General features: G+C 44.5%; 1 protein-coding gene across 1 annotated transcript; it reads right to left on the bottom strand.

Annotated features, from left to right (window-relative positions):
• Nucleotides 1–732: 732 nt before the first annotated feature.
• slc36a4 (solute carrier family 36 member 4) lies at nt 733–18129 on the bottom strand. Its single transcript, XM_048264095.1, has 6 exons — nt 18067–18129; nt 17624–17809; nt 17176–17274; nt 5506–5675; nt 4651–4820; nt 733–1707 (listed from the first exon to the last, which is right to left on the bottom strand). The coding sequence occupies exons 1-6, from the start codon at nt 18127–18129 to the stop codon at nt 1349–1351; spliced, it is 1047 nt and encodes a 348-aa protein (XP_048120052.1). The 3' UTR covers nt 733–1348.
• Between the last annotated feature and the right edge of the window lie 1208 nt (nt 18130–19337).

Below are 19337 nucleotides of genomic sequence, written 5' to 3'. Positions count from 1 at the left end.
CTGCTGAGAAACTAGTCCCTCTAAATGTAATGCGATCATTTAAAATGCAAGGACAGAATAATGTTAGAAATAAAACTATCACCACAGACATTTACATTGATAGTCTGAGAGAGAAGTCCGGACTCACAGGCTCACAGACTTTGGTGCGCGTTATCGCAGAATTCGTAAGGGCTTAGGGCTGTCCCAAAGTTACATTTCAATAAGGGCTTAGGGCTGTCCCAAAGTTACATTTCAATAAGGGCTTAGAGCTGTCGCAAAGTCGCATTTCAAAGGGTGTGAAGGGTTTGAGTACACACTAACTGAACCCTTGCCGTGAGTCTGCATCAGTGCACACTTCACCAAAGGGAGACCATGGGGAATCCGGAAATCACAAAGGTAAACAACAGCACGGCACACGTGCGTGGTGCAAGTGTCAGCAACATCTTTGTTATTAAACATCGCCAAGGTAACCTGTGATGTTGTGAAGTGCTGTCCCAATCCCAGTTATACCCATTTGAGCCCATGTGGCCTCACACACACACACACACACACACACACACACTCACTCACACACACACACTCACTCACTCACTCAGCATCTGAGATCAGGTAAGTCTGAGTCCTCATCACCTGAGATCAGGTAAGTCTGAGTCCTCAGAGCACTTTGTGATTCAGCAAGAGAGGGAGGGAGAGAGATCAGAGTGATGAGGTATTTAAAGATTAGAGAGGGAGAGAGATCAGAGTGATGAGGTATTTAAAGATTAATTAATTTATTAATAATTTATTCAAATTCTAGTAGCGTTAACACTCGGAGACGCCCAACATTCCATGTGTGTGTGTGTGCCTCTCAAAGAGTCCATGTAAACACACACCTGATGAGTGTGTGTGTGTGTGTGTGTTAGGGTCCATGAAAGCTGTCCATGTAAACACATACCTGATGAGTGTGTGTGTGTGTTAGGGTCCATGAAAGCTGTCCATGTAAACACATACCTGATGAGTGTGTGTGTGTGTGTGTTAGGGTCCATGAAAGTAACCCGTGCCCAACAGGACAGATGTGTGTGTATGTGTGTGTGTTAGGGTCCATGAAGGTAGCCCGTGCCCAACAGGACAGCTGTGTGTGTGTGTGTGTTAGGGTCCATGAAAGTAGCCCATGTAAGCACCTGGTGGTGTGGAATGTAAGCAAGGTCAAATGCAAAACATACTGTACATCCATTTTCATTTCACAGGGTGTGGCACTGTTTGGTCCCTCTGTGTGTGTGTGTGTGTGTGTCTACAGTTTGGTCATTGTGTGTATTTGTTTGCACACAGTTGTTTTGATCAGTATGTGTGTGTTTTGGTCAATGTGTGTGCGTGTGTGTGTGTGTGTTGCTCAGTGTGTGGGGGTGGCAGTGGGCAGGCCAGTAGGGGTGGGCGTGGTCCAGGTGGCATTATCGTTGTAAAGGGTCTGGTCGCCAGGGGCGATGATCTCCTCCAAGGTGGCGTAGGTTCCGGTGAGGAACCCCAGAATGCCAATCAGCACGATGGTCAGATCTTTGGCCAGGACGGAGAGAGGGAGAGAGGGAGAGAGCGAGGGATGGAGAGAGAGCAAGGGAGAGGCGGACGATGAGGCGGACGACAGAAGCAGCAGCTCCACCAGCGGTGGGAACACCAGCGCCAATGCAGAGCTGCTGAAAGCCCCCACCAGAGAAATGACCACGTCCAGCCGTGGAACCAGCACCGCCATCACACCTGCACACACACACACACACATTATACACACATTATACACACACACACACACATTATACACACACACACACATTATACACACATTATACACACACACACACACACACACACATTATACACTCACACACACACATATATACACTCACAGGGATGTTAGAAAATATGAGGAAACACTTTATAACCCTGCTGAAACCCAGCCTTTGCTGCTAGCTGCTTATGCTGGTAGCTGGTCTTTGCTGCTAGCAGCTGCTTTTGCTGGTAGCTGGTCTTTGCTGGTAGCTGCTTTTAGCTGGTCTTTGCTGGGAGCTGGTTTTAGCTGATCTTTGCTGGTAGCTGCTTTTAGCTGCTTTAGCAGGCAGCTCACTGCTCCGGATTAGTGTGTGCTTCACCTCACTGTGTGTTCACTATGTTCTGAGTGTGTTTTATTAATTCACGGATTGGGATAAATGCAGAGACCAAATTTCCCTCACGGGATGCGTATATATAGTTATACTTACTTATGTTCAACACAGCCAACCATTAGCATTTCGCTAATCGCTAGCATCTACCTAACAAATTACACAGCAAAGGACAACGGCAGTTCAAACGAAGGTAAGCAAACAAACGTCTAGTTATTGTTAATATTCCTCATCTGGCATAAAGGAGACATCATCTCAACAAACTGCAGCCAGGACATTTTAATTTCCTCGTCACCAAGCTAACCAACATCAAGCTGAATAGCGTAGCTGAATAACTGTGTTGCATTAACATACCTACCGGACACCTATTCAGCCTGTTGTTCTGTGTGCTATTGTGTAGTTGAATAACTTGCCTTTCCAGATTAAATGTCGGTTCTTGGTTTTGGATTTCGTGAAATAAATTTCTAAATAAATGCGACTCATAGTCCAGTGCGACTTATGTATGTTTTTTCCTCTTCATGACACATTTTTTGACTGATGAGACTTATACTCCGGAGCAACTTATAGTCCGGAAAATACGGTACAATGATTTGCAACTAACTTTGCCATTAAAATCAACTATACGTATTTACAACATTTTAACAATATCTAAATACATTGAACTAAATAAAATATATTAAAAGAATGTCAAATATCTGTCAAATATTGAAACAAACATAATATATAGGCTACACTTCAGGCAAATGCAAAACTATATCTTTGATTTGGGCTAAATAATTTCCCCATTAAAAAAATAGGCTATAGCCATGCTGTCATGCTATCTGACATATGCATACTCGATATGCCAACTGACATGGGGGAATTCGATGAATATTGCATATGACTATTCGATGACTATTGCATATGACTATTGCATATTACTATTGTATATGACTATTCAATGACTATTGCATATGACTATTCGATGACTATTGCATTGCACATGGCTGGGGATGTATAAAATATGTGTCAACTTACATTGATTTCCCTCTGAAAAAAATGATGTTATGCTTTTTTCCCCCTGGATTCATTTTGATTTTCCTTGTTGTGCCCCGCGCTTCACAGAACTCCTCACGTCTGTGACAGGCACAAGTAAGATAAGTATAAGTATGTATAAGTATATATACTCTTTTGATCCCGTGAGGGAAATTTGGTCCCTGCATTTATCCCAATCCGTGAATTAGTGAAACACACTCAGCACACGGTGAACACACAGTGAGGTGAAGCACACACTAATCCGGGCGCAGTGAGCTGCCTGCTACAGCGGCGCTCGGGGAGCAGTGAGGGGTTAGGTGCCTTGCTCAAGGGCACTTCAGTCGTGGATGTGGGCATGGGAGAGCAGTGCTCAACCACTTCCCCCACCCACATTTTTCCTACTGGTCGGGAATCGGTAAACCGGCAACCCTTCGGTTACAAGCCCGAAGCCCTAACCAGTGGGCCACGGCTGCCCCTATAGCCTAGCCAGTAGGCCACGGCTGCCCCTATAGCCTAGCCAGTAGGCCACGGCTGCCCCTATAGCCTAACCAGTAGGCCACGGCTGCCCCTATAGCCAAATGACCAGCTTGTTTAGGACCCCCCTGAGCGCTATTAGATAGGATACACTGTGTCCGATGCTGCCTATGAGGTTAGATAGGATGCACTGTGTCCGACGCTGCCTATGAGCAGTTGATAGGATACACTGTGTCCGATGCTGCCTATGAGGAGTTGATGCACTGTGTCCGATGCTGCCTATGAGGTTAGATAGGAGGCACTGTGTCCGATGCTGCCTATGAGGTTAGATAGGATGCACTGTGTTCGATGCTGCCTATGAGGAGTTGATAGGATACACTGTGTCTGATGCTGCCTATGAGGTTAGATAGGATGCACTGTGTACGATGCTGCCTATGAGGAGATAGGATGCAGGATATGCACTGTGTCCGATGCTGCCTATGAGGTTAGATAGGATGCACTGTGTCCGATGCTGCCTATGAGGAGTTAATGCACTGTGTCCGATGCTGCCTATGAGGTTAGATAGGATACACTGTGTCCGATGCTGCCTATGAGGAGTTGATAGGATACACTGTGTCCGATGCTGCCTATGAGGAGTTGATGCACTGTGTCCGATGCTGCCTATGAGGTTAGATAGGATGCACTGTGTCCGATGCTGCCTATGAGGTTAGATAGGATGCACTGTGTTCGATGCTGCCTATGAGGAGTTGATAGGATACACTGTGTCCGATGCTGCCTATGAGGTTAGATAGGATGCACTGTGTCCGATGCTGCCTATGAGGAGTTGATAGGATACACTGTGTCCAATGCTGCCTATGAGGTTAGATAGGATACACTGTGTCTGATGCTGCCTATGAGGAGTTGATGCACTGTGTCTGATGCTGCCTATGAGGAGTTGATGCACTGTGTCCGATGCTGCCTATGAGGAGTTGATGCACTGTGTCCGATGCTGCCTATGAGGAGTTGATAGGATACACTATGAGGAGTTGATGCACCATCTGGTCTCTGGGCTACTCACAGGTCAGGCAGACGAGCAGAGCCCTGAGGAGCAGCTCGAATGGCCGCTTCCAGCTGTCCGTCACACGGGCCAGGATGGGCGGGAGCAGGATGTCTGCAGGGACAAAGAACTGCACGACGAAGCTCACACACACCCCGAGAGAGTACAGCACCTTCACCAGCTGGTTGGTCCTGCGCGCACACACACACACACACAGATTAGTATGCCTTGTATTTACTGATGATATTGAGGGGTAGAGTGTGTGCATGCGTGTGTGTCTGTGTGTATGTTTGTGTGTACCATCTCTCCCTTCTTTGGTGAATGTATGTGTGTGTGTGTGTGTCCTTGCATGTCTTTAAGTTCTGCCATGGAAAAGGTTGAGAATCTACCAGCTATCGTGCGATAGGTTGAGAGTTTGTGTGTGTGCGTGCGTGTTTACCAACTATTGTATAGGAGGTTGAGTATGTGTGTGTGTGTGTGTGTGTGTATCAACTATAATATAGCAGGTTGAGTGTGTGTGTGTGTGTGTACCAGCTATCGTGCAACAGATGAGTGTGTTTGTACTATCATGTGGCAGGTTGAGTGTGTGTGTGTGGGTGTGTGTGTGTACCAGCTATCGTGTGGCAGGTTGAGTGTGTGGGTGTGTGTGTACCAACTATCATGTAGTAGATTGAGTGTGTGTGTGTGTGTGTGTGTACCAGCTATCGTGTGGCAGATTGAGTGTGTGTGTGTGTGTACCAGCTATCGTGTGGCAGGTTGAGTGTGTGTGTGTACCAGCTATCGTGTGGCAGGTTGAGTGTGTGTGTGTGTGTGTGTGTGTGTGTGTGTATGTGTGTACACCAGCTATCGTGTGGCAGGTTGAGTGTGTGTGTGTACCAGCTATCGTGTGGCAGGTTGAGTGTGATGCTTCCTTTGATGTCATCACCAAAGTGAAGGTATCCCAGGGTTGCCAAGGAAACGTAGAGCACAATGACCACACCCATCCCAACATTGAGCGCCTGAGGAAACCGAGCTGGTTCCTTCATCTGGTTCTCCAGCGGCAGCACCTACACACATTATACACACACACACATATATATATATATATATATATATATATATATATAACACATTACATACATACACACCGATTATACACACATTACACACACAAACACATACACACATTAGGGGTGGGCGATATAGACAAAAAATAATATCTCGATATTTTTTGTGATTTTGACGATGACGATAATTAGTCAATATCCTTTAAAAAAATGTTTTTGTCTGAGTTACTTTACAGCTCATTATTTATGAATAACATCATTACAATAATAACCAATAACCTAACCTGTGACTTTTTAACCACATCAACCAATGCATTGTCACTCTATGACACATTTCCAATTCTGCCCCCACTTGTGTGTGTGGCAATGACATGATGTAGCCAGCTACATTAGAGAAGATGAATAGGCCTGACAGTTTCCCAAGAGAAAGTCTGAAGCTGAAGTTCCTTTCAAACCTTTACATAGGATTCACTGTAAAACTAAGCAGACCAACAGAGTACATCTCAGTTATTTCCTTCGATGTTTTCTTTAAGAGCAATCATGTAGTCTAGGCTAGCATTCCAAGTTACAGAATAGAAATTAATGCGTTAGCTTATGGCTAATGTTTATGAGAAATCCCATAGAGATGCTAACGGTTAGCATAATCGGTAAACGTAGACATTTAGAGCGAACTTCAGTCCATTTACAAAAGAGATAGGCTACATAAGAATAGTTTGTTGTTTACAACTGACTATTAAAATACTCAAAGGCTAATGTTTTCTCTCCATATAATACCGTGTAGGAAAAAATGTCTCACCAATGCTACTTGAACAGAAGTAGCCGCATAAAATCCCAAGTAGGCTACTCTCACTGCACAAAATAAACATTAGGCAGCGTGTGACAACGTTGTGACCCACTAGTGATCACGTGACACTTGCTCTGCCGCAGCCAGGGGCTTCTCCCGCATACACCTCCTGGATTTAGTGAATGTATGAGGTTTCAATGCCTGATTTCGAGTGTTATTTCTCCATAAGTAATTTAAATACTCGATAATGTCAATTTGCACATCGTTAAAACAACAATCACGATATTATCGCAGACGATATATATCGCCCACCCCTAACACACATTACACACACACCGATTATACAAACATTACACACACAAACACATTATTCACACATACACAAACACATTACACACACACACACACACGGACACACCGATTATACACACATTACACACACAAACACATTATATGCACGCCCCAACACACACACATTATACTGTACATACATTACATACACATACAGTGGTGTGAAAGTGTTTTTCCCGAGTTCAATTTCTCTAGCCACACTCAGGCCTGATTACTGCCACACCTGTTCTCAATCAAGAAATCACTTTAATAGGAAACACTCTGTGTACTAACACTTAAGTGTAACAAACATGCAACACAATAAGAGATCAGGAAGGGGGCAATAAGAGATCAGGAAGGGGGCAATAAGAAGTCAGGAAGGGGGCAATAAGAGATCAGGAAGGGGGCAATAAGAGATCAGGAAGAGATCAGGAAGGGGGCAATAAGAGATCAGGAAGAGATCAGGAAGGGGCAATAAGAAGTCAGGAAGGGGGCAATAAGAGATCAGGAAGGGGGCAATAAGAAGTCAGGAAGAGATCAGGAAGGGGGCAATAAGAAGTCAGGAAGGGGGCAATAAGAGATCAGGAAGAGGGCAATAAGAGGGGCAGGAAGAGATCAGGAAGCAATAAGAAGTCAGGAAGGGGGCAATAAGAGATCAGGAAGGGGGCAATAAGAGATCAGGAAGAGATCAGGAAGGGGGCAATAATAAGTCAGGAAGAGATCAGGAAGGGGGCAATAAGAGTTCAGAAAGGGGCAAACACTTTTACACCACTCTAAATAAGGTTGGGCATCGTTTGGGCTTTATCCGATACCGGTGCTAAATCGATACTTTTAAAACGGTGCCGGTGCCACAAAACGGTACTTTGTTTTACAATAAAATGCTCTAAAGCATGAATCGCTTTTTTTGATTCATAATACAAATTTGAACATGAAATTGAACTGTTATATTCAAGTTACTATCAATATCTCATTGCTTCTATGCACAATAAATGTAAGGCTTGCCGTGGATGCAGGCTCTGCTTTCATGTTTATCCAGTGTTGGACGGCTTGCTATATGGCTTGCCATGGAACTGCCAGGTCATGGACAACAGCATTTGCAAGTAGCCTAATCTTACAATGAGGGACTCTGCTTTCAATTTCGATTTCTTCCCCCATAACACGCAATTGTTTTAAACATGTTAAATATGCCGGTGTCGAAGGGTTTCGATTCCCAGCGTTAGTAGGCATTTTAACAGCAACTAACAAAGGCTACCCCCTGCCACAGCAGCTTAATTAGCGATAACGTGCGGAGATGGTTCCGTAGCCTTTTAGACAGTTCCAGAATATCAATGCAGAGGTAGGTTTGTCATGTCATTATGTTGTACGGAACACACCGTGAAACAAAGTTTTCACAACTTTGCTGATTACATTTCAAATAGATGCCAGTTAGCGCATTAGCAGGTTATTGTGTAAAGTCAGGGTACCCCCAGAATTGTCAGACCTAAATTTAAGACTTTTTAAGACCTTTTTAATACCACTTCAGATGAAATTTAATACCTATATCGCACCCATTCGGATAGAATAAATAATATTAAAGGTAAGATTAAACCTCAAATAATTACTATTTACAAGTGTTTGAACACAGCAGTGCAGTGGCAACGCAAAGATTTGTCGTGGTAGTAATGTGAATGAGGCTACGTTTATACGGTGACGATGAAAAGAGAAGACGCAGAAGTGGCGTCTCGTCTTTTTTATTCGCGTTTAGACGAGCATTCTCAGGGGGAAATCTTTGTTTATATGAAGACGCAAGAGTATGTGATATTCGATTGGAGATGCATTCCAGACCGCTGGGTGGTGGTGTGATGGAACCCTGGTACGTCACGCGCAGACATTCTAATTGGACAGTTTAGCCAGAGAGGTAATCAAGGACCTTTGGTTTAGCCGTTTAGACGGAGACGCAACCCGGGTCGTCTTCAAAACTCTACACTCTGAAAGGAGTCTTCAGATTTGTGCGTCTTCAAGCCCCGATGGCGGGGTCGCCGTGGAAACGAAAGGCACTTATGATAAAATATTTTGTCGTCTTCCTTCGCAATCGTTCTCGTATAAACGGCCCCTGAATGTCCTGCTTCATGCAAAAATTTAAACGGAATAGAACCTAGTTGATTTCAGGGATTAAAGTGAAAAAAAAAACTTTTTTCAGGCCATAAGTCATCCATTGTTCATATCTACCTATAGAGATAGCACCCCTTTTGCGGTCGCGACCTATTGGTTTTTAATTAAAAGATGCAAACAGCAAAGTAAAGCACCAAATAAACACCAAAACGAGGCTACAGGGTACTCTAAAGTTACTATATAATTAATGCCACCTACAGGTGAATGCATAGAACATAACAATCCTATGGTTTATGTACCCTGTAGCCTCGTTTTAGCCGCCAATGGCCGCCATGTGAATAAGGAGAATTGAGAGTGTTCTTGATTGAGATTGAGTTTTCCTGATGAACAAAACAATATTTCAATACCATCCCTGACCATTGCTGATTAGCCATTGCTGTTCTTTTCTACTGCAGCAATATTGTAGCAAGGCTTTAACTTACACTCTTATTTAATTACTTCAGGCCAAAAGTATTTAAAGGGGAGATTTTTTTTCTTGTTAATATGCAATTCAACACCAAGTAAAATCTATAAAATCAAAGTTTGCAAGACTTCACATTTCCTCATCAAAGTAACTAATCAGAACAGTCTAGATATTGTTCATATTTCCATTTGTTGCCTCATCCGCATTTAATGAAAACATGGTAATTTTGAGTTTTACAGACAACTCAGTTTTCCAATGAGCAGCAATACTGTGTGTGCTCATGCAACAGGTCTGCGCATCTGATAACGACAATCTGGAGAGGGCGCTTTTGTCTTCAGCAACAGATTGTATAAGATTGACAAGAGGTGGTGCGATATGGTGAGGGACAGGTCGTGTTGCGCTATGAAAGAACATGCGTAGCCTACTTAGCGCAAAAACGGTCAGCCATAGATAAACTTACACAAATCATGACGCTAATATGCGAGGTTCTGGTAGGCCTTTATGGTTTTGTGCTATACATTAATAATAGCAAAGTTTTAAGTTGACTATTTTAATTGCATGGTTATTTTTTGTCAACATACGCTCACAACCTACTGTCGTAAGAGGCCTAAGCAAAATAGGCTACAAGGCTGTCTGCGTCATAAAAGACTGACCCCCCTTACTCAACATTAAATAATAGTGTCGCGAACTGTTCATGCTCTGAAGTGAACACGCTCACTCAAAACCTTCCGTCGCAAATTGTGAAAAACATTGTTGTACATGTCATAACCATAGACTGTATATATAGAACTGGACAGTGTGGTTGCATTCAGCAGTGTTCTATGGAATTGAAGCCGCCGAGGCGACGCCATCTTGGAAAATTTGCAACCAATTTAAAGTGCGGCTGCGCAGCAGAAGTTGAAGCATGCGCAGTGAAGAGGAGTCGCGGTCAGGCACGCCCACTCAGTTGCCACTCAGCGAGTTAAACACGCCCCTTGTCAAGTGAAACCCGTCCCCTTCTCCTTTCCACAACGCAGGTCGACTCGGCGCCGAAGGCTAGCTGGCTGGATGAATTTTGCGGCTGTGAGTTAAACAGTACAAACAACAATCGGTTTGTTCTTGTCTGGTAAGTGTTGCGTATCAACTGATTTTTGTCTATTGTTGTTCTTAAATACGTCTAAGAGAGCTTATTATGTTGATTATAGACTGTGACAATTTAGTATGGTGAATACTAATGAGCTAACAACAGAAATACGACAGCGAATTACATGCTAACGTTAGCAGCTACATTAACGTTACCGTCAACGGGAGGCTAAGTTAGTCGTTGAAGTGAAGATTAGCACACAGCTCCCGTAACAGTCGATGCATGATATACTTGGTTTTATTAGTTGTTGCTGTTTTCAAATATCTCAATCTTAATGTATGCCATCTCAACATGGAGTAACCATTGACTGTACATGGGGATTAATAACACTAGACAGTCAGTACAGTATATGATGTGATAAAGCAACGGTATGATGTGATAAAGCAACGCAAGTTAAAATTAACGTAATGTGAAGCATGGACCTCATCAACCCGTCATGTTAATGTAACTACTAGCCAGTTTGCCAGCGTTGCATTTTTTTCTAACGTTAACGACAGACACCTCTGTTAGAGCTACTTCTGTGATGGTAGGTCGGTAGCATAGACTGTAAAAAAATAGGTCGGTAGTTGTAGACCGCATAAGTGAATGATCGATAAATGAAACGCCTGCATTAAACACTACGCCAAGAACCAGTCACTTCCCAGGGATATCGGTGAACATTTGAGAAAGACCTTAGTTTGTCATCTAACGTCCATGATCAGTCATACTGATAACGTTATTTTTCAAGCTGACGCAAGTTAATAACATTCCCACCGCATATTTAAATGTGTAGTTAACATTAGGTAGGCTGTGAAGTTTATTGCATACATATATTTAATTAATTGGTATTACTAGTGGTGTTGAGTGCCTGATTAGATGCTTTGTAATGTTGTAAAATTGTCTGACTAACTTTATTGTAACTTTCCTTTTTTGCAGGTAAGATGGCTGAATGTACTGGAGGTGGCGGCAAGGTGGTCTCCATGGTCTACATTAGTCTGCAAGCAAGGGAATGCCTACGTGAAGTGGTTTGGCTGGGGTGGTCTGAGGTGGCATGTCCTCCTCCTTTCTCCAAGTCCCCTGACATCCATCTCCCTGACATCACCCAATCGTCACTGGATCAACCTGAAGCCCCTTATACATGGGACATGGCACAGCACCACTCACGTTCTGAAAACACATGACTTTCAATAACTTGCGTGGCACCAAGAAAGGTCTGCCGCTGCTCTGAACCTTCTGTTAATGTGACATCATTCATACTTGAGGCTGTACACATCCCTTTGTTTCTATTTTCTTTATTGATGTCACCCAAACTTCAACTTTCTGTATGCCCCTGAACTCACACAAATTGTAAATTGCAATGCGCCATTTAACCAGTGGTGTAGTCTAGTTAGTTAGTTGCAGTGGTGGGTATACTGTGAGCAACCCCAAATGTTATTGAATCATTATCCTTGCCTATTTTAAATGGGTATACTGAGATGATGATTTTTTAAATGGGTTTACTGTGTAGTCCTGTGTATCACGTAGACTATACCATATTAAGGTATTTAAGTATTTATACATAAGGATTACACATCACTGGCAAGACCTGATCAAATCATACCAATGCAAAATGCTTCTCCAGCAGTGCAATCGCAGGTAACAACGATACCTTAACGCATTTTCAGATACCGCTGTTCTGAGCATACTAAGCATTTGTAACTTTGAATCCCTCCTCACGTTAAGCTATGGTCCAATAATGTGTTCACTAAAACACAAGTAACGTTGTTTGTCGGGCCGATTCATAAATGGGCATACCGAGGTTGTCGACCTAGCAGGCTAGGTGGCGTTTATTGCCATTCGCAATACTAAGCAAGAGTTAACGTTAATGAAACTTAACATCGCCTTCTCCAGTGACTTAAGTGTATTCAAATGAAGTTGCAACGATGATGGCAGCAATCACTGGTTACGTTAAACCATTTGAAACAAGTAGGACTGTAAATTATGGGGACTATGGCTAACGTCACTTCGGATCAATATAGCAGAGCCCTTTACTTTAACTATCAACTGGCTAATGCTAGCATGATGTAGCATGCTATGAGCTAATATACTTAGCATCTACGAAAGAACAGCACATATCTTTTTTCACAAAGAATCTGTCACAACTAACAACGATGTCTCTTACAAACAACTACACAATGTATGACTATCAATTTTGTATTTAGTCAGACTGTGATAAGATATAGCCTAATGATAATAACAGCAACACTTATTTAGGTTAGATTATGTGTCGAAATCAGGTGTCGTTAAAATAAGTGGAGATATGCGTGGTAGTGTCTAGACGTTAAAACATAATGGACAAACCGTTGTGTCTGCAGCCAGCCAGCTGTCAATCATAGGTGTAAACACGCCCTTTTTAGATTTGTTAATATAACATTAAAAAAAATAATTTCAGCGAGAAAAGAAAAATTGTGTGTATTGAAGCATCTTGAAAACTATTTTTTCGAATAAAAAGTTGTAGATACAAAAATAGTTTTAGGTGAGAAAAGTGACACGGAAAGTTGGCTACTTGGCCATTGAAATACATGGGGATGGGCGGAGTTACACATTGTACTGCAACCAGCCACCAGGGGGCTCTGGACTAGCGCTCGCATCACTCTTAACAGACGGCACACTGTCCAGTTCTATATATACAGTCTATGGTCATAACAGACGGGAGGCATAGGCTACGGTTTATATTGCGTCGCTTTACACATAATGTTAGTTCCATTGATTAAAAACTGTAACAATAATAGTACATCGGGTGGCATAGCAGGCTATCTGTTCAAGTCATAGGTGACACCCAAAATGAATGACCTCCCCTGACAAGAGTTCGCGACAGTAAGAAATTGTCTACATTGATGCACGGAAAGAACACAGGCTCCGAGTTCGCACATAGAGCTCACAATAGCATATCCAAAAAAGTTAAACGGATTGGGCAACCTCATCAGCTGTCTCGATTGTGTCACTATAATCCAACTTTTAGACCGTCCCCCAGACCAATGAGACAAGCGTGTAGCTACAACATAAACAAAGCGAAACTCATGGCTGACGGATCTTCTTGAGCGATCTCTGATTGAGACACAGAACGTTCTCAAGAACACTATTAGGTCTTTAAACATTTACCATCACACACATTCATTCATCGGACCTAATATTTGTAGTTGCCTTAAAAAAAGGAAAAGAAAAGGTGATAGCCCCCCCCCTCCTATTTTTTTTCTCACCGGATCTGCATCGATCTCAAATATGACATTTCTAAAATCAAATTGACGGAAATCCGTCGTACGATGGAGAACTTTAATCCTTGTGATTTACGCTACGCGAGGATATTAGACTAAAACTACTGATCATTTGAAAAATTAAGACCTCCGTGAAAAAATTCCAGACTTTGAGGTGAAATTCAATACTTTTTAAGGCCTTAATTTAGGAAAATGAAATGTAATACTTTTTAATACTTTTAAGACTCCGCGGGTACCCTGAAAGTATACTGTTGATGCCAGTTAGCGCACTAGCAGGTTATTGTGTAAAGTATACTGTTGATGCCAGTTAGCACATTAGCAGGTTGTTGTGTAAAGTATACTGTTGATGTTGTTTCATAGCCTTTTGCTTGTGTGTATTGTGACGTCCCTGCTTGGTCCGTCTGCTTGCGCTTGTTCTGCTGGTTGTCTCTCTCATTGCAGGTATTGGCGGTGTGGGCGTGGCAGACCTGTCGGTGCTAACTGGCGCATAAAGGGCACGGGTGTTCCCCTGCTGCAGGTGCTAACTGGCCGGTGCATAAAGGTTCCACTGGGAAAGTTAGACCACAACCTCATTCATCTCCAGCCAATGTACAAGCCCAAAGTACAGAGGCTACCAGTTGCCACACGCACCTTCAGAAAGTGGACACCTGAAGCGGACGAGGCTCTGAGAGACTGCTTTGAGTGCACTGACTGGAGTGTGTTACAGAATGGAGAGGACTTAGAGGAGGTCACACAGTGCACAACTGACTACCTTAACTTCTGTATGGACATTGTTGTTCCCACCAGAACTGTACGCTGCTTTCCCAATAACAAGCCTTGGATAACCAGCAATGTCAAGACCCTTCTTAATAGGAAAAAGATGGCGTACAGAGAGGGGGATATGGCAGAGCTGAGGCGCGTGCAAGGGGAACTCAAAGTCAAGCTGAAGGAGGCTAAAGAGGACTACAGAAAGAAGGTGGAACAGAAGCTGCAGGAAAACAACATGAAGGAGACATGGGACTGCATGAAGGTTATCACTGGCCTGAAGAAGAACAGCAGCTCTGTGGAGGGGGACCTGGACAGGCCGAACCAGTGGAACCACTTCTACAACAGGTTTGACTGCCCTGCTCCAGCTCCAATGGGAGTGGTCTGTCCACCACCCCCAGCTGACTCAGACACTGCTCTTGTTTGCGTGCCTGCCCTACCCCCACCTCCCAGCTCTGCATCCCGGTGACACCCAACCACCTGAGCCACCATCACCTCACGCCCTGCCCCCCCCCCCCCCCTGACGCCTCCTTGCCTGTGCCTGTTGAGGTGTCCACGACTCTGGCAGCCTTCACAGGGACATCAAGGAGGTGGTCATCCCCCAGCCCCAGCCCCCACCACCACACCCCCTCAATACCAGTGCAACACTCACCTCCATCATCACAGGCTATCGTAATCCCACCATCACTGGATATTGCACCCCTCCCCACATGGCTTATCCGCGAACAATGAGGCCATAACGACCTCAGTCAACAGCCATCAGACACACAGATCCCAGATACAGATCCCAGATGCACCCCTCCCTCCCCTCCCCTTACACCCCCCCCCCCATCATCACAGCAAATCAAGTGAGAGCTAAACTAAAAAAAACTGCACACGAAAAAGGCAGCAGGGCCTGACAGACTGTGTCCAAGGCTACTCAAGGCCTGTGCTGCTGACCTGGGGGAGCCACTGAAGCACATCTTCAATCTGAGTCTACGCCTTGGACAAGTTCCAACACTGTGGAAGACATCATGTCTCACCCCTGTCCCTAAAAAGCCACATCCTAGTGAGCTTAATGACTACAGACCTGTCGCTCTAACATCACATGTGATGAAGACGATAGAGCAATGGAGCGATTGGTCTTAAGCATGCTCAGACCCCAGGTACGCCATGCACTAGACCCGTTACAGTTTGCATACCAGGAGAAAGTGGGCATGGACGATGCCATCACTTATCTTCTACACAGGACACATTCTCACCTAGACAAGGGGGAAAGTGCTGTGAGAATCATGTTCTTTGATTTTCAAGTGCTTTTAACACCATCCAACCCCTCAAACTGGGAGCCAAGCTCTTGCAGATGGGTGTGGACGCTCAACTGGTAACCTGGATTACAGATTACCTGACCGAGCGACCACAGTTCGTCAGACTGAAGAACTGTCTCTCTGACACTGTGATCAGAAGCACCGGAGCGCCACAGGGAACTGTGCTCTCTCCAGTCCTGTTCACCCTGTACACATCTGACTTCTGCTACAACACAGAGTCATGCCACATGCAGAAGTTTTCTGACGATACTGCAATTGTGGGGTGTATCAGGAACGGGCAGGAGGAGGAGTACAGGAGCCTGGTGGAGGACTTTGTGCAATAGTGCAAACTCAATCATCTTCAACTCAACACTTCAAAGACCAAGGAGATGGTGGTGGATTTACGCAGGTCTAAGCCCACTCTGCTACCAGTCTTCATTGATGGGGTCAATGTCGAGGTGGTAAGCACCTACAAGTACCTGGGTCTCCACCTTGACAATAAACTAGACTGGTCAGCCAACACCGACGCACTCTACAAGAAAGGGCAGAGCAGGCTGTACTTCCTGAGGAGGCTTCGCTCTTTCAATGTGTGCAGCAAGCTCCTCAGGATGTTCTACCAGTCTGTTGTTGCCAGCGTCCTCTTCTATGCAGTGGTATGTTGGGGAGGAAGCACAAAGAAGAAGGATGCGGGGCGACTTGATTTTTTGGACGGCCGAGTTTTTCTTTGTCTGTTTATTTTGGCATCCACGCATTTCACTTCTCAGTCCATATCGCACTCACACACTTCGCTGCCATACTGACTCCTTCATACACTGACATGGACATTCTCGCTCATTGTGATTAGTTTTTGTAAAATAAATAAGTAAAGTTGACCCCTTCTACACTTGTCCTCCTCTGTTCTGGTTATGGCCTTTGAGCCAGGCCGTAACACATACACAGGCCATAACATGGGGGCTCGAAAGAGCTCGAAATATTGCTTACACTGTCCACTAGCCTATGTAGTGCACCCTCTACTTTAAGCTACATCTAGTGTTTATGTTAGCTAACTGTATCTGAATGTGTTGCTATCAGAGTAAGACGTTAGAGATGGCACAAGACATGCAGTGATGCCTCATATTAAAAAATAAAATAAAAAACACCAGAGATTTAAGTGGCATCGTAATGAAGCACTGAAATCCACATTAATATGTCATATCGTTACTACCATTTGTGTCGGCACCGGTGTCATATTAGAACCGAGTTTCAGCGCCCAACCCTACACACACACACACACACACACATTACAGCCGTTCCTCCAGCTGATTCTTAAGTGTAAGCATCAGCACACTCACGCACGTGCGCACAAAAATACACACACACACACGATTCTCCAGTGGAGGCACCTACACTCCCACTGTATTAACACACACACACACACACACACACACACACACACACTCACACACTCACCACTCCAATGCCCTCGAAGGCGAAGATAGCTGTGCCAAAAAAGAAGGGGAACTTCCTCCAGCTGGACACAAAGGGCAACCGCCCTGGATCACCAACATCCTAAACACACACACACATGATCACCAACATCCTAAACACAAACACACACACACACACACACACAATCACCAACATCCTAAACACAAACACACATACGGAGGTGATAAAGATGAGGCTGATGGTCATGGCGGTGTTTGCACACACACACACACACACACACACACACTTACAGAGGTGATGTAGGTGAAGATGAAGATGAGGCGGTGTTGGCCATGGCACACACACACACACACACACACACACACACACACTTACAGAGGTGATGTAGGTGAAGATGAAGATGAGGCTGATGGCCATGGCGGTGTTGGCACACACACACACACACACACACACACACACACACACTTACGGAGGTGATGTAGGTGAAGATGAAGATGAGGCTGATGGCCATGGCGGTGTTGGCGAGGGCCGAGAGGACGGCCATGTTCCTCAGGTCTCTGATGAATGACATCATCACCAGGAGCGGCAGAAGGAAGAGCATATACAGACGCACATCAATCCCCTCCTCGCCGTTACCACGGTTACCCTCCACCACCTACACAAGCACACACACAGACATATTACATGTACGTATTCATTATCAGACACTTTTAACCAAAGTGACATTCAAGCTACAGTGCAGAGGAGACCTTAGAGTTACTGAGAGAGCAGACGTTATCTAGACTGGAAAAATTGCATGATGATGGTGCAAGCGATCTACGCACCCAATTAGCAAATGCCAATAAAGTGTCACTGACGACAGATTCGTGGACAGCGCTGACAACCGAGTCCTATCTCACAATCACTGCTCACTTCATACATAACTGGGAGGTGCACAGTGCTGTTCTTCAGACCAAAGCCATGTGAGAACGGCATACGGCTGAAAACCTTTCAATTGTGCTCACAAACGCGACAGATCAGTGGGGTGTTGGAGGGAAAGTGTCGGCCTGCGTGCATGACAATGCCAGCAATATGGTTCTAGCCAACATTGGCCTTGACTGGGACTCTCAGCCTTGTTTCGCCCACACATTAGAACTGGCCATAAACGACGGCTTCAAACTACAGCAAATAAATCACGTAATTTCATCTGCTAATCGTCTGGTTTCACATTTCCACCATAGCACAGTTGCAACCGAGGTGTTGAAACAAAAGCAGCAACAACAAAACTTGCCCGAACACAAGTTAGTCCAGTTCTGTCGGACAAGGTGGTTCATGATATGTCGAGCGCTTGTTGGAGCAAAGATGGGCTGTGTCTGCTGTTTTATCTGACAGGACAGTCACTAAACTACTCAATGCACGTACCCTTGAACAGACTGACGATAGCTGGACAGTAATAGAACGTGTTGCACTCTCTCAAATGTGCCAGCACTGATAGCTGGAATTTGCAGTATCTATCTCAATGATTTACCCGGTGACGGCAACTTTACTGTCCAAACACCTCAAAGAAACTCCTGGGGAATCCCCCAAAGTCACAAAGTTCAAACAGACCGTGTCTGCCTCACTGGAACGACGACTTGCACCTGAAGATATCCGCAACGCTTGCAAGGTTGCATATATCGCGTCCTTCTTGGACCCGAGACACAAACACCTCAGGTTTGCCACAGATGAGGTCAGACACGCTGTGAAGGCCGCTGTGAGTGCCCTCCTCTCCAGCCCCGATAGCGATGACGAGAGACCTAGAAGACGCAGCTGCATCAAATGAACCTGAACCATCAGCTAAAAAAACAAGGAGTGATTGCCTGTCTGCATCTGCAATTGCGGTACTGTTTGATGAAAATTACAGTGGGGAAACACACACAACACACACAACAGAGCTAAATCATTACTGCCTGGATATATGCCCACCTCTTCACATTGATCCCATGACCTGGTGGAAAGCCAACGACTGCAAACACATCCTTGGGTGTGCCTGCTACATCAGTGCCATAAGAGCGCGTGTTCTCCGCAGCTGGACTAATTGTCAACAGATTGCCCACCCGTCTTCATCCAAAACATGTGGATAAACAAAAATATGGCATAGATAGATAGTGCTGGACTATGACAATATTTTCGTTAATAAAACGATGTTAATACAAGTTCACGTA

The sequence above is a fragment of the Alosa alosa genome, chromosome 15, assembly GCF_017589495.1.
Source record: "Alosa alosa isolate M-15738 ecotype Scorff River chromosome 15, AALO_Geno_1.1, whole genome shotgun sequence".
NCBI lineage: Eukaryota > Metazoa > Chordata > Actinopteri > Clupeiformes > Clupeidae > Alosa > Alosa alosa.
This window is presented reverse-complemented; position numbering and strand designations above follow the sequence as displayed.

What these genes read in the sequence shown, in the direction of transcription:
- slc36a4 (XM_048264095.1), bottom strand. Translation starts at nt 18,129, where the DNA reads ATGCCGTTCTCACATGGCTTTGGTCTGAAGAACAGCACTGTGCACCTC. An exon ending in ACCTCCCAGTTATGTATGAA is followed by an intron (nt 17,810 to 18,066) that starts GTGAGCAGTGAT and finishes GTGCTTGTGTAG; the next exon opens with GTGGTGGAGGGTAACCGTGG. An exon ending in AACCTGCCACACGATAGCTG is followed by an intron (nt 4,821 to 5,505) that starts GTACACACACAC and finishes GTGTGCGCGCAG; the next exon opens with GACCAACCAGCTGGTGAAGG.